The sequence below is a fragment of the Eleutherodactylus coqui genome, chromosome 1 (genome assembly GCF_035609145.1).
Source record: "Eleutherodactylus coqui strain aEleCoq1 chromosome 1, aEleCoq1.hap1, whole genome shotgun sequence".
In the NCBI taxonomy this organism is placed as follows: Eukaryota; Metazoa; Chordata; class Amphibia; order Anura; family Eleutherodactylidae; genus Eleutherodactylus; species Eleutherodactylus coqui.
This window is the reverse complement of record NC_089837.1, coordinates 288727204-288741805: the sequence shown is the minus strand read 5'-3', so window position 1 is coordinate 288741805 and position 14602 is coordinate 288727204. Positions and strand designations below refer to the sequence as shown.

Sequence of the window (14602 nt, the reverse complement as noted above, 5' to 3'; positions counted from 1 at the left end):
AAGGTGTCCGTTTACCCAGTGGGAATAAAGTCTGCACATCTCATTGGAGACACTGCTTGGCCTCGAAGGGCGATGCTACTACACAACAGGCGACAACCCCACTAGTGGAGTCACACGGGGAGGGGAATCTGCGCTCTTTATTATAGGCTGCACATAAAATAAGAATGAAAAAGCTTCCAGCTCACACCGGGGAGGTAAGTACACACTCAGCACGGTGCTAACGGTAGGTGACAGTCTCTGTGGGAATATGCGCATGGCTTCTTCAGTATGCGAGAGCCTGTGCATCGCCCGCACACACACCGCCCCTGGCGTGCCCGCGCTCTACCTCACGGCCGGAAGTGTCGGCGGCGCGCTCTGTATGGGGTGTGGACTACGCATGCGCAGTCTGCCAGGTTCCGGGGCTCTTGAGAATCGTCCCCGGAGGAGGAGGAGGGTTTCAGGTGATGTTCTGGGGAGATTGTTTACCTGGCCGGGGCTCCGGCTCTGCACCCTGCGGAGGGTGCCGGTATTAATGCATGTAGTGGAGCTGCACGTGTCAGGGTGCTTCTGGGGGAAGAGACGGCTGATGGTGTGATTAAGGACAATGGTCTGTAGCTCATTTATAACGCCCTGTGTCCTCAGGTGATCGGTCCCGTGTAATCTGATGTGACCCATGGCGAACGCGGAGGTCACTGTCCCCATGGGGGACGTCGTGGTGATTCCCAGCGACTGCACAGAAGGGGAAGACCCGGAAGATACGAAGACGCAGGTGATCCTGCAGCTGCAGCCCATTCCCCATGGGTACGGTAATGGCTTCACTGGCCTCTTTGTCTTGTGTCTTTGGATGAAAGCTTCTTTATTAGCAAATCTCCGTAGTGTTCAAATACGCGTCGCAGGGAGCGTGCTGTGTGATGATGCGTGCAAAGGCAGACGTATGAGGCACCAAGTCTTACGTAGTGCCGTGGCTCCCTGCACCCTGGTTTCCCCTCTCTGTAGACCTGCAGATGATGGGTTGGCGTGGTGATGGGAGCAGCAGACATCAGTACCTCCCGCAGTAGTCGTGCCATGTAGACGTTGGTCGTGGATTGCATCACCCCATGGTCAGAGTACATCCATTAGCTTGTTTTCTAAGGTGGACAGGTGCTGGTGGTGCGGATGCTGATACAGGTCTGCTGCAGATGGATTCCACAGTCTGTGGATGAGATTCCTTGACATCATTCACTTGCCTGTACTCCGAGGCTACATTCACACGAGTGTTGGGCGTTGTGAGAGGCACAAGCCTTGCGCGAATATGAACTCCATCCTGTTGAATGGAGTGATACCCAAGAGCGATGTTCCTCACAGCTGGCTGCAAAGTAAAACAATCGCTGCATGTGCTACTCTTTTGCATCCTCGGCATGCCGTGCAATGGGAGGTTTCCCGTTGAAATCAATGTGAAACACTTGCTGATCCTCTGACGTGCGTGAAACAAGCGCCGGAAGATCAGAATTTCAGAGCAGTGAAGCAAATTGTTTTTGCGTGAAAAACTTGCATCCACAAGTAAAACGCACGCTGACAAGCGCAATATTTGGCTGGGTTTCTCTGCACAATATTGCACTCGCCCGTGTGAAGGTAGCCTAGCAGTCTGATATTTTCCACATGCCAGTCTGCTGCAGAAAATACACAGCATATATGCCATATCATATCCTTTGATAAGGAAGATGGAACAATATCTCTGCAGCGCCACCTATTGGATGGCAGCATTCCTGCACATCAATGCTTGACCCTTTATACAGGTCTGTAGAGCAATGATTGGGCATTGAGGACCAAGTCAGAATCCACACACAGACGGCTGTTTCAGAGTTTTTGCCCCTCATCAGTGGGCAGTAGGATCCTGGCTTGGCTAGCGATATTGTTCCATCTTCCTTATCTGCATATTACCCAGAGGAGCATGGGTGGCCTTATAAGTCTCCTCACTCACCTTCTTGGAGCTCTCCCTAAGGAGTGATGTCACCCCTCCCGATCATCATATCCTCAGAGCACATGGCAGGACTCCATCCGCAGTGAGCACTCTGCAGGGTGAACAATAAGAGGGCACAGAATGAACAAGTCGTTTATGTTCTATAACATATAGAATGAACTCTCTTTGAGAAGACCATCCAAAATTGCAGTGAAAAATGGCCTTCTTAGTGATTCACTAAAAGAAGTGTCCTATATACACAGAAGACAGGGGGACTGAAAATGTGTCACAGATAACTGGTCTGAACGGAGGGTGGTCTCCTCAATGAGGTGGTCTTGTAGGATGGTCTTTCAGTATCGTGGAGTGCCGCCTTAACTACAAAACCTCTGCTGTATTTATTCAGAATATATGAGGAAATGTCGGACACCAATGCTGCTGTGGTATCGTTGGAGACTCACACCCTGAAGCTGGGAGATACGCTCGGTGAGTACAACAAGACTGTTCTACTTCTACTCACCTGGGAACGTTTCAGTTAAGCCTTTTCCATTCCCATGTAGACGGTGGCACCGTGGAGCTGAGTGATGACATTGACATTGCATACCCCATCACCTGTGGAGACAGCAAGGCTGTTCTGTTATGGAAGAAGTTTGTGTGCCCTGGGATCAACGTCAAGTGTGTCAAGGTGAGTGAAACTAGTGCTAGTCTGAGAGGGGTGGAAATACTGGTGAACGTGTATCTGAAGTGCAGCTCCATTTTTCAGTTTTGGATTGCTTAAGTGATGCTTCAGAAGTTTCTCTCCTATGAGTTAGTAAAATGGTGTAGACCCCAATACTGCCACCCCATCTCCCCTGCTCGAAAACACATACCTATTAGGTATCGAACAGCAGATCCCAGCATGCACCATATGAATTTACATATTGGGCAACTTTCACATGTGCAGTTTTTCTAAGTCCATGCCAGGAGTTGAGTGTAGAGGTGGTGGAAGCACTGGAGATAGAAAAAGTCCTACTGTGTGTTTTTTAATAATTGTTTTACCTTCAAACACTTCAGCAATAAAAAACTACATCTAAACAGCAGGTTTTAATAACTGGCTTACAAATTGCCTTTGTTTATACTCCACCACACTTTACAAAATGTAATTTGGTGTCAGCAGTGGTCTATAGGGCTACCTTTTTGCTGAAAGATTTAGGTGTTATCTAACATCATGCCTATAAAAAAAAAAAGTCCTGTTACCGGATAGATTTTCAAGGAGAGCCTTAAATGTGTTAAAACAACAAAACCAGAGGTACTCGCCTGTCCTCAGCCCCGCCGCCCTCCCGGTCTTTGTTGTGGAACGGATACCACCTGACCGCATCAACCACTCAGAGGCCACCATTGTCAGGTGCCATTCTCTTGGCATGACTGATCAAATGCTGGGTGCTATGATGCCAGGAGAATGGTTTCCATTCCACGACAAAGGCCGGGAGGTCGTCAGGGCTGAGGACGGGTGGGTACCTCTGGTTTTGTAAATTTTTTTTTTCTTCCCTTTTTTTTTTTTTTTTTTTAACACATTTTGAGTCTATCCTTAAAAAATTGTCCAGGAACCGGAAGTGGGAGTTTGCTTGGAGACGGGTAACACTATAGCAGTACATGTTTACATGGACAGTGAGGTCTTTAATAATGCTTTATTTAACATGAAATAATCAAATAAATGGAATCGGTTACTATATAGCTATCTATCGTTTCCACCTATCTTCTTCACATACATGCTTGTATTATTATGCCTCATCTTGTTGCTTGCACACTTCATTTTCTCTTAGTTCAATGACCAGATGATTAGCCCTAAACACTTTGTTAATTTGGCTGGGAAATCAACATTAAAGGATTGGAAGAGAGCTATTCGTCTTGAAGGAGTCATGTTACGGTAAATAGTTTCTAGAAGCCTTCTCGTGAATCCTTCTCTTATGAGATGTAGTGCTGTGGTTGTAATGTTCTCGTTCCATTGCAGAAAAATGATGGATTCTGGCCAGATTGATTTTTATCAACATGATAAACTCTGCACAAACACATGCCGCAGCACTAAGTTTGACCTTCTGATCAGTAGTGCCCGTGCCCCTGTCCCTGGACAGAGCAATGTTGTACAGACTCCACCCACCGGGGAAGGTATGGTTATAGATCACCATGGACTGTGTCAGAAGACATTATGCACATGTGCATTTGTAATGTTGCTGTTGTAATTTTAGGGTCTCTTTCTTCGGTGACTGTGTCAGAGGAGACTGTGGAGGATGGTGCCATTGAATGGGGCTCTGGACTTACTGCTACAGTGCAGTTGAATAGAGATGACCGAGGCAAAAAAGATGGAGAAGAGATATCTGGTAAGAAAGTGTGGTTGAGTCTGCCCACTGCTGCTTTTTATTAGAAAGGAGACGTGTAGTGGGTAGTTTGACATCTCCTGTGTTAACATTTACAACTTTATTTTCTAAATTCTCCACTGATTATCCCTAGCCTCGGCTTGGACAAGAGGGAAAGGGCATTACTGTTTTGGCCGAGTGCATTTGTGTGGGGGATTTGCAAACTAATAGAAGCCGACTCCTCCTGCACATTTTCACTACAACAGCCAAATTTGGAGTTTACTATGATTCTGGTTGCTGAATCTCTGACACTGTGTCACCTAAGTGGTTTTAGAGGTAGTAGGCTCCCCCTGTAAGCCTATCGTTACCTCTGCAATACCAACAAGAGGTTTCAGTCGGTTAGTATGACAGCTGAGGTCCTAACAGTAGCCCACCGGTGTGCCATGTACTCGAGCTCATTATTAGGCTCTCCTTTCTATTGTAATACTGACAGACATAATACACTGCTATACAGAGGTAGTGCAGTGTCTTAATTGAAGTGATCAGTGAATTCCCATAGTGAGTACCAGTCAGACCATTGATTGGTTGCAGTGGTCACATATTTAGACGGAACGTGATCACGCAACCTGGAAGTAGATGGAAGCTTTAGATTAGGAGGGGTCTTTCTGTAAACCCATTGGTACACCAGTAACATGATTGTAGGTTGCAATGGCAGCAGGGAGCCTAATAAAGGTGTCCAAGCCTGTCATGAATATGGGCCTATTGTATATTGATAATATTGACTGGTATAAGTGGTGCAGTGTGTTATGTAGGCAATCACAAGTTCCTTTGTGGGACTAATACATTTTTTTTTTGTTGAAAAATATAAAGAAAAGTACAACATTGGTATTGCTGCATCCATACTATAAAATAATCCCACTATTTTTTCCTGCATGTTGAGTATCATATGTTCAGGGAAAAAATGAAAAACAATACCAGAATTGCTGTTTATCTCGCCTCCCAACAGCCTCATCAGAAGTCATCAAATACTTGTATGTACTCCAAAATGAAACAAGATGTCCTGCAAATAATTTGGAGATTGAAAAAAAAAAATCACTGTATCCTTAGACTCTGTCACCTACTTGTAGCCCTATGAGCTAGGCATATGGACTAAAACTAGGTAATGTAAGTGTTATACCTGCCTTCCCCTTCGTTCCCCCAGTGTTCGTGCTGAAAGTCACCGCTAAATGCATTGAGCAGCTTGCTAATTAGTCCACCCATTGTAATTTTATAATGGGTGGACTAAGCAACGCTGCTCAATGCTCTGAGCAGCTGCTTCAAGCACTGACAACGGGGGGAGATAAGTATAATTCATCCCCGGATTCAGCGGCCACCTACTTTTAGCCCATAAGCTCAGTTTAAAGAGAAAAGCATCCATGTTCTGAAAATATACTGGACAATAGAGCAAAAATAAAACAAGTTATCTGTAATCCACCAGTGTACTTTTTAGGCTATTCTATACCATTCTGTGAGTATAAAGGTGACATGAGTTTTATCATCAGTTTTGGAAAATGCACAATAAATGCTCTCTATTAGATAAATTACTCTTTTGTCTATCTTTAGTCCATTCTGTCTGTGTGCATTCCCGCTGCATTAACTGATTGAGAGGATCCACTACTAGTAGGACTGTAAGCATTGCTGGCCATAGCCACTGTTGTAGGATGCAACGTTTTGCCACCAGGCAGATAGGAGTGAGAGTCTAGGGCCTCCCCCAAACCTCCTCCCCTCCTTCTGCTGCCTGACACACCAGTCATTTGCCCATCCGTATGATTAAAGAAATAAGCTGTTAGGCTGAGTGGTACTGAAAAATTCCATAACTGATGCATCATACGGCCCTCTTGGTCCTAAAATTGCCCAGCTGCAGTGTAACTCTAAAGGCTGTGAAATGGATTTCTTATATTTAGGGCAGTTCACCAACCTATCCAGTTTCTGGAAGGCTGAAAGCAATGATGGCCCCATGCATAATTTTAAAATGGGTATCTCTCTTTATCTCGTGTCTTCCGTATGGCCTTACAGGCCATAAATCAATGCGTTCTAAGATCTTGCTTATATGTTATGAATGCAGTTTCTAAACTTTCTCATTTCAGAAGAGACACTACTGTTCTGGAAAGGGATCTCTGATGTAGGACTTATGGATGAGGTAATAAGCAAAGTCCAGAATGAAATTGAGGAGATTTTAAGTGGGGTCCAACAGAGAATAGACCATCATCCATTTCAAATTACAGGTGAGTCAGTCACATAGGAGTAGCACTGCCAGTTTTGTATCGTGTAATATAAATGTGTCTTAGGGCTCATGTCCACAGCCGTATGTATGAAACGCTGCAGGTCTCCCCGCAGCCATACACTCTGCCGGTAGAGACACCATATGGCACTGCGCATGCCTGCATATCACACGGACTTGCACAGTGTGATTTTATTTAAATAAAGTATTGCGTATGGACAGCTTATCACAAATGTATAAAGCTCACGTTGTGTATGTACACAAAGAAATAAGCATGCTGTGTTTTATGTCTATTGACTTTCATTGAGTCCATTCACTGTGTATCACTTGTCCGTGCAACGCACACGAGATACATGGTAAAAACCAGTCGTGGGCATGAGCCCTTACTCTTATAGGTTTTCATGTTTGTAAGCGAGTTTTTCCATTTAATACAAGAGTTGCCAAAAAAGGGAAAGGAGGCAATGGATAAAGCAGTCAGCAATCAGATCCAGACGCCTGTTCGTATAATGAGAAAGGCAGCAGGAGTTATGAACATCAAAAGTAGCGATGATTTGTTACATTGCACAGCACTGAACACGCATGAATGGGGCCAAAAGAACTAAAATGGGGAAAGAAGAACAATGGAAACTGGGGGGGGGGGGGAGGACAAAAGAGAAGTATAATTTTAATAGTAAAGAAAACAGATTTCAGTTTGACTGGATAAAATGTCACGTTCTTGTATTCAAATACATACAGAGGTGTTCTAAGGAATGATTTGTTTCACTATTTAATATATAAAAATAAACCTGAGAACCCATGAGTTTGTTCTTTTCCTGCTAGATGCGACTGTACTTAGTAATATTGCTCAAACATTTGGTCTTCTGGATGTTGTGCAAAAAGTTCTTGATCGAAAAAGGAATCGGACAGATCAGAGTGAAGAACAGTATCACTATACACTCGCTGGTAAGTCTTCTACTTGTAAAAAACGTTTGTTTTTAATTTTATAGGTTTTAGTTACACTTTTACACAAAATTACAGAACAGCAAACAAAAGAAAATGGGTAAACTCCAAATGTGAAGGTAAATAAAGGCAAGTAAACTCTCCATGTAATTCCCAGCGTCAAACGAGATAATCCTAGTTTGAACATTACATGCTGTATGTGTCAGTTCCTTACATAGGATTTACAAACACTTTGGATTTGGAAACATCCGGGAGTCGGAGTATATTGAAGCATAACCGACGAATGAAAAAAAGGGCCCAAGATATTGTTCTCATTTAACTTGCGATTTTTCATGCTTCTGTGAGGCGATTTCTGCATTAAAAACATGTGATTCGCAGCTCAGTACGTATGTTTTTTACATGCATATCACATCTTGTTCCAGTAGTTTAAATGTAGAAAAAAAAATGCATTGCACTTGCATGCAAATCCAGCAAGATTCTAGCCGCAGAATCACCCAAAAAAAGAAAATGTTGCAATTTTTCAATATCTCGCACTATTGGTGCGAGCACAAAATAGCTCCTCTCGCAGTCCCACAGAACTCGCGCTTTAATATCGCTGCTGTAAATACAGTCTCACAAATACTCATTGTAGTTTCCCTATAAAATTACAGCTGTAGAGACCAAAACAAAAATCACACCTTAGGTGAGAGGACTCTGCAGATCCAGTTGTGAAAAAGAAAAACGGAAGAGTGGGGAGTTTCTCACACACGTCCACCTACATAATCAAGGTTACTACTCAAACAGCTGTCTCAATTGAGTTGCTCCATTTGGACCATATATATTAAAATTTCCTGTTCACATATAGAATATTTTATTCAACGGGATATAAGAGTTAACCAAGAGGAGCCAATGGAGTAAATTAGGAGAATATGTGGATTTTCAGTTGATATTTATCACTTTGTATAGGCACAAAAAAGTAGAAGTCTAAAAAAAAAAGAGCTTTTCCTGCGTGTTTTGTATTCCCTTGCCCAAAATCCCCCAAAAACATGTCTGTGGTGCACATGGCTGAGGGAAATCAAATTACACTTGTGGAGAACTAAGGACATCCAACCAGAAGGGAAAAGTGTAGAGCAAACTTAGTGGAGGAAGGAAGCCCTATCTGCTTGACATCTGAAACGGACATTGGATAAGGAAAGCCTAAAGTATATTTCAGGAGTTTGTATTCCCTTCTGAATTTTTCATCAAAAAAGGATTGCCTTTATGTCTGTTTTAACCTGGGAACCCATCATGAGAATATACAAAGTCAGTGTGCGAAATGACTAAATAACCTAGAAGTTCATATATTTTCTCACTTTCCAGATCTCGAAAGACAGCTTGAAGAGCAAAAGAAGCAGGAAGGCAGCCACTCTCCAGTTCTGCAGAATGTGGTCCTGATGCCCATCAACACTCCCAAACCCCCTAAGAGGCCTCGACTTCAACGCCCGGCATCTGCTGGCACCCTGAGTACCCAGTCATCCCAGCCGCAGTATACAGTTCTCTCTCCTCTCACATTAGCTCCAGTTGGACAGCAGTTTTCTCTAGGTGGTTTACGGTACACCACTGTATTGGGCAAAACTGAGGGAGGCGATGCCCTTACTGTATTGGCAACAGAAATGCAGGATTCGGGGTCATTAGGTGGAGTTATAAGCCCGGTGGAGCTTGTGACAATGGATTCAGGACTGGGGCAGGATGGAGTTGGTGAAGAGGGTCAGACAATCATTCAGATAGACCCAGCTCCAGACCCTGAAGGAGGTTCTAAGGTAATGGAGCTGGGTGATGGAAAGATTCTAGGGGTTGGACACCATGATGGCATGCATGATGTGGAAATTGTGGTGTTAGAAGATGAGTAACAACTGTAGTATGAGCATGGAACATAGCTCATTGAGCTAATTCGAAAGAAAATTTAATTTATTAGACTTTTTTACTTTAGAAGTTGGCTGAAAGGCAAAACCACATTAGTTAATAGATGAGATGGAGGCTATTGTCTATTAAAAGATGGACCTTGGTACAGCCTGTGCTTTCCTGTACATAGTGTGCAAAAAAATCTGAAGTGTTGGAAAATATTTTTTTTTAATTAAAACATTAAATGTATTGTTATATTTTTAATGAAGTGTCATTTTATACTGTATAGCATAACCATGGACATAGGGGGCTCATTTTATTAGGCATGAATGAGTAACAAACAGAAAACACTTTGTCTGCGAGTAACGTTTTGTAGAGATTTGGCAAGGTTGGGGAGTGATCACAGGAGGTGATGCAGAAAAAACACACCAATTACCCTTAGATCTAGATGTGAAAATGCTGCAGATCTCACCTTTTGCATTGCACTGTGTAATGCCAACCCTGAAAATCCATAGCCTACATTGACATGCCACAGATTTAAAATCTGCAATGGATTTAGTGCAGACTTATGTTACAGTTTCTTAGGCTGGGGTCACACAGTATGGAATCTCAGCAGAATTCTCACAGAATGGTCGCAACAAAAAAAACATGAGATCTCCGCAGGAAAAGCACAACTTCACAACCCGTGGCTAAAGGCGGTTTTGCCGTCGGCATTCCGCTGCGGCTTTCTCTCCCTATAGAGAGGCATTCCTGCTGCGGAAACGAGAAAAGAATTGACATGCTGCGGAATTGAATTCGCACCGCTTGTCTGTTTTTGTGAGGCTTGGCCACAGTGTGTGGACGAGATTTTTGCAAAATCTCGTCCACTTTGCTGGTTAATCCCGGGATTAGGAGCCACTGGTGGAATTGCCATCCGGGCTTTCTACATGGAAATTCTACCCCCTGTGAACCCAGCCTTACTGTAAGAGCAGTGATACATGTTGCTGCGAGACAAGTCACCCATGTAAAAATAACCAATTACAAATAGGTTACATTTTTGTGTGAGCTTTGTGATTCTATAGGCACAAAACACACGAAAATGACCAAAAAAAGTGAATTTCTGTTTTTGTTTTTTTTTTCCCCGACGACGTTCACCTTGCGGTATAAATAATGCATTACTTTGATAGATCAGACTTTCAGGGACGCAGCGATACCAAACATGTATTTTTGTTTTATGATTTTGGTTCTCTTATTTAGTCTAACCAATGACCTGTAAAAACACAGTTCATTACAATTTATTGGTGGATGATCCGCAGCGTTTATGCCACGTGAAAACATACCCTATATGTTACATAAACCTACCCTTATAGTGTTCAGTCAGCACGCGGTGTGTAACAGTGATTGTGAAATTGTTGCACAATCACTTTTGTTCTTTTTATTAAGCAAGGTTAATGACGAGCCTGCTGGATTAGTTGTATAGGCAGATTTCCAAAATATAAAGTACAACGGCAACTGGATTACATTATTCCCCATAATTGGAAAACCTTACGGGGCAGAAAATGAACGGATATCATATTTGAATTCAGCACACTAAAGTTACTATGAGCCGCTTATCTGTTACAAACATTGTGTTGCACAGTGTAAACGTAGCTAACGATGATGGAGAATTCATTCGCTTACCAGTCATTGCGTGCAGCCTTGAAAATCATAATTCTGATCTTTTTGATTCGCTGGTACAGCGAATGTGAACAAATGAACGATTGGCAAGCAAACTCTTTATCTGCCTGTATAAATGGGCTGCACGAGCGGACTCTGTCATTGTTCACTCGTTCAAATGATAACTCGCTCAATGTAAAAGCACCCTTGGGCTAACTTCACACAGGTGAGTGCGATATCGCATATTTGCTCATGCGATGTTTGAGTGTCTGTGATGCTTTTCCCTGGAAAATGATTTTGCATCGCGAGAGTGCGAGAAAACACAGAATTATGAAACCCATGATTTTTGCAATGTTCAAACTTGCGACGTACATGCAGTGCGGTTTAAATATCAGCAACTCCTGTTGTCTATCGCGCAAGAAAAATGCGATAAATTGGAAGCTTCATAGGGAAACGGGTAAGGATTAGCAAAACGCAGAGAGATTGAGCAGGCAGCGATTTACAAACATCGCAGATGGGAAAGAAGTCATTGAAAATCATGCGTTTCATAATTCTGTGTTTTCTCGTACTCTTGCATCACTCATAAATCGTACAATTTTCTCGCCTGTGTGAAGACAGCCTTAGTTATGGTGCTTGAAGGTGCCTTCACATTTGCGATAAAATCATATGATGCGAGAGTGAGTGAAAACACAGAATTATGAAACCCATGCTATTCAATGGTTTCCTTCACATTTGCCATGTTTTCAGTCCTGAGAAAAAAAAAATCACCAGTACTGTGGTACCTCGGGTTATGAGTGCCTCAGCTTACGAGTTTTTTTGACTTACGAGCAGGCTGTCTCCCGCATTTTTGCTCTGGTTTATGAGCACAAATTTGCGATACAAGCCTGCTTGCAAGTCAAAAAAAACCTCACAAGCTGAGGCTCGGGGTGGGGGGGTTCTATACTCACCTGTCGCTGGCGTGTCGTTAACCAATCACAGCCATTCAATGACATCATTAAATGGCTGTGATTGGTTAATGCAGTGTCGACTTTCATTGGCTGACGCCGCACTGAGTTAACCAATCAGAGCATTAGCTTGCTGGAGGCGGGCATTCAAGCCCCGTATCCAGAAAGCAATGCTCTGTCGGCGTGGAGGAGGGAGCGACACAGACCATCGCAGAACGCCGTGGGAGGTGAGTAATGATTTTTATTTATTTATTTTCTACAGGTAGTTTAGTTTTCCCATTGGAACGCAATAATGGCATTTAATGGGGAAAAGTGCTGACATACGAGTTTTTCGGCTTGAGATCTCCGTCTTGGAACGGATGAAACTCGTATGTCAAGGTACCGCTGTATGTTCTGTTTTTTACCTCCCATGTTTCCCTATAAAGCCTCCTTTTTATCACATCGCAAAGCACAAACTTGCGATTTTTATGCAATGCATTTTTAACATGAAAAAGTCCTATTAACATTCGTGTGAGAAAATCGCAAGCAACAGCAATGTGCTTGTGAGAAAAAGCAATGCCGACACTCAAAAATCGCTCGAGGGGAGAGGGGGGAGCAATGACCAGTGTGAAGGAGCCCTTAGGCAGGTGTGAGGTTCCCTTTAACCCCTTAAGGACATGGCTTACTTTGGGCATAAGGATGCAACGATTTTTGGGGGATTTTCATTTCCACTTTTCAAGAGCCCTAACTTTTTTTATTTTTTTTTCGACATGGCCGTATGAGGGCTTGTTTTTTGCGTGGTGAACTGTATTTTTTTTTATTTGTACCATTTTGGGGTACATATAATGTATTGTAAAATGTTTGTTTATTTTTTAGGGCAGGGAGAGAAAACATAAATTCTGCCATTGTTTTTAAATTATTTTTCTTTAACACTGTCAATTAAAGAGAATAAACGACATAATACATTTTTCTCTGCAGGTTGGTACGTTTACAATACCAAAGACATTTATTTTTTTTTTAGGTTTTTTTCCACTTTTGCACAATAAAAACACTTTTCTTTTGCAAATTGTAATTATTTTTTCATCGTTGCATTCAAAGCTGCATACCTTTTTTTATTTTTTCATGGTCGGACTTGTTTTTTGCGTCATGAGCTGTAGTTTTTATTTCTACCATTTTTGGGTTCAAATCCCTTTTTGATCACTTATTGTGCTTTTTTTGGAGGTAAAAATGAATAAAATAACCTTTTTTTTACGGTTTTTGCAATGCAGGATAATTAGTGTGCTCAAATTATAGGTCGTTACGGACACGATGATTTCACACGTTTTTTCTTAAGTTTTGTTCATATAAATAGGGGGAAATGGGCAAAAAAGGGGTTTATTTTATTTTTTCCTTTTTACATTATTTATTTATTTATTTTTTTTACACTGTTTAGGTCCCTGATCAATAGCACCTATGACTGCTACGGGAAGGCATTGCAGGACTTCTGTCCTACAATGCCTTATCACTTGTTATAGCGATCATAGGCAATGGCAAAGCAGGATCCCTGTAGCTGGCATCCTGTTGCCATGGTAACCCATCAGGGCTGAGGGTGTGTCAGACAACGTCATAGAGGCTCTCTCTGTGAAACCTTTACACGTTGCGATCTACATAGATCGCAGCATTAAGGGGCTGACAGTGCATCAGGACAGTGACCCCCGCTATCAGTAACAGCTGACTCCTGCTGCCAGATGCTGTGGGATCTCTTTAGATCCTGCGATATCCACATGACGTAAGATTACGTCATGTTGCCATAAGTACCACCCTCCCAGGATGTAACCTTACATCCTGTGGCATTAAGGGGTTAAAGAAAACAACCCTTTTATCAAACTCGTTGTCTATCCCTTGAGAAAAAAAATCTAATTTATCCACCTCCATTAATGGAGAAATAAGATACAGACATTAAAAACCCGCTGTGTGTCCTGGACAGTCCATAAAATAAGGGCTTTATTCTACCTTTCATAAGAAAACGTTATGCGTTGGGGATTTCTTTGATGTTGGAGGACGGTGGTCTTTGTTCAGTTAAAGGGAAGCCAAATGGAACTGAAGCAAACGGAAGGCTTTCCAATTATTTTGAAAACCCATTGAAATCAATGGGCAAAATGTGCCTCCATTGTAACAGGGCTGTAATACCGATGCGTATTCTGAACGTATTCCAACCACACGTCATCCGGATTGAAGGCTGCCTGAACACAGGCAGATGGTTGCTGCAGAATCCACGATCGGCACCCGCAGCACATGCCGCCCGTTGCTTCCTATGGAGAGCCGCTGCTTCCTGCACACGAGCGGGAGTCAATTGCAATTTACACTCGCGGAGGAAAAAAAATTGCAGCCTGCTCTATTTTCATGTGGGCTCCGCACAGGCGGGTTCCATTGAAGTCAATGGAAGCCATCTGGCCCCTCTGAAATGAACATTGCAGACAAGTTGACTTCAATAGAAGCCGTCCGTGCAGAATCCGCACTAGAATAGAACATACTGCGATTCTATTTCCGTGAGCGGTAGTCGCAATCACCGTCCGCTCGTGTGAGCAGATATGTGAACGGTCCAATCTTTGCGTGCAGAATTGCGCGAATCGTCTGTGTGGGTGATGATTGCGGATTCCACAACTCCACCCCGGTCGTGTCAGACCGGCCTTATGTTTTTCCTAACATATGTCTAAGTCTTTGGGGCCTAGGGGTCCGTCCCGGCTCCTCACGAGGC

The 14602-nt window shown here is 42.9% G+C and overlaps 1 protein-coding gene across 1 annotated transcript; it reads left to right on the top strand.

The window, feature by feature from the left end:
- The first annotated feature begins 388 nt into the window (after positions 1 to 388).
- Positions 389 to 9562, top strand: GMEB1 (glucocorticoid modulatory element binding protein 1). Its single transcript, XM_066572699.1, has 10 exons — positions 389 to 440; positions 622 to 780; positions 2322 to 2401; positions 2476 to 2600; positions 3718 to 3821; positions 3906 to 4060; positions 4141 to 4272; positions 6375 to 6512; positions 7328 to 7450; positions 8786 to 9562. Exons 2-10 carry the CDS (start codon positions 653 to 655, stop codon positions 9313 to 9315), a joined length of 1515 nt encoding a protein of 504 aa, XP_066428796.1. The 5' UTR covers positions 389 to 440; positions 622 to 652; the 3' UTR covers positions 9316 to 9562.
- The last annotated feature ends 5040 nt before the right edge of the window (positions 9563 to 14602 follow it).

Bases quoted from the DNA above. Each gene is read 5' to 3' on its own strand.
- GMEB1 (XM_066572699.1), top strand. From the start codon at position 653: ATGGCGAACGCGGAGGTCACTGTCCCCATGGGGGACGTCGTGGTGATT. The intron at 4,273-6,374 runs GTAAGAAAGTGT...TTCTCATTTCAG, and splicing joins AGATGGAGAAGAGATATCTG to AAGAGACACTACTGTTCTGG. The intron at 6,513-7,327 runs GTGAGTCAGTCA...TTTTCCTGCTAG, and splicing joins TCATCCATTTCAAATTACAG to ATGCGACTGTACTTAGTAAT.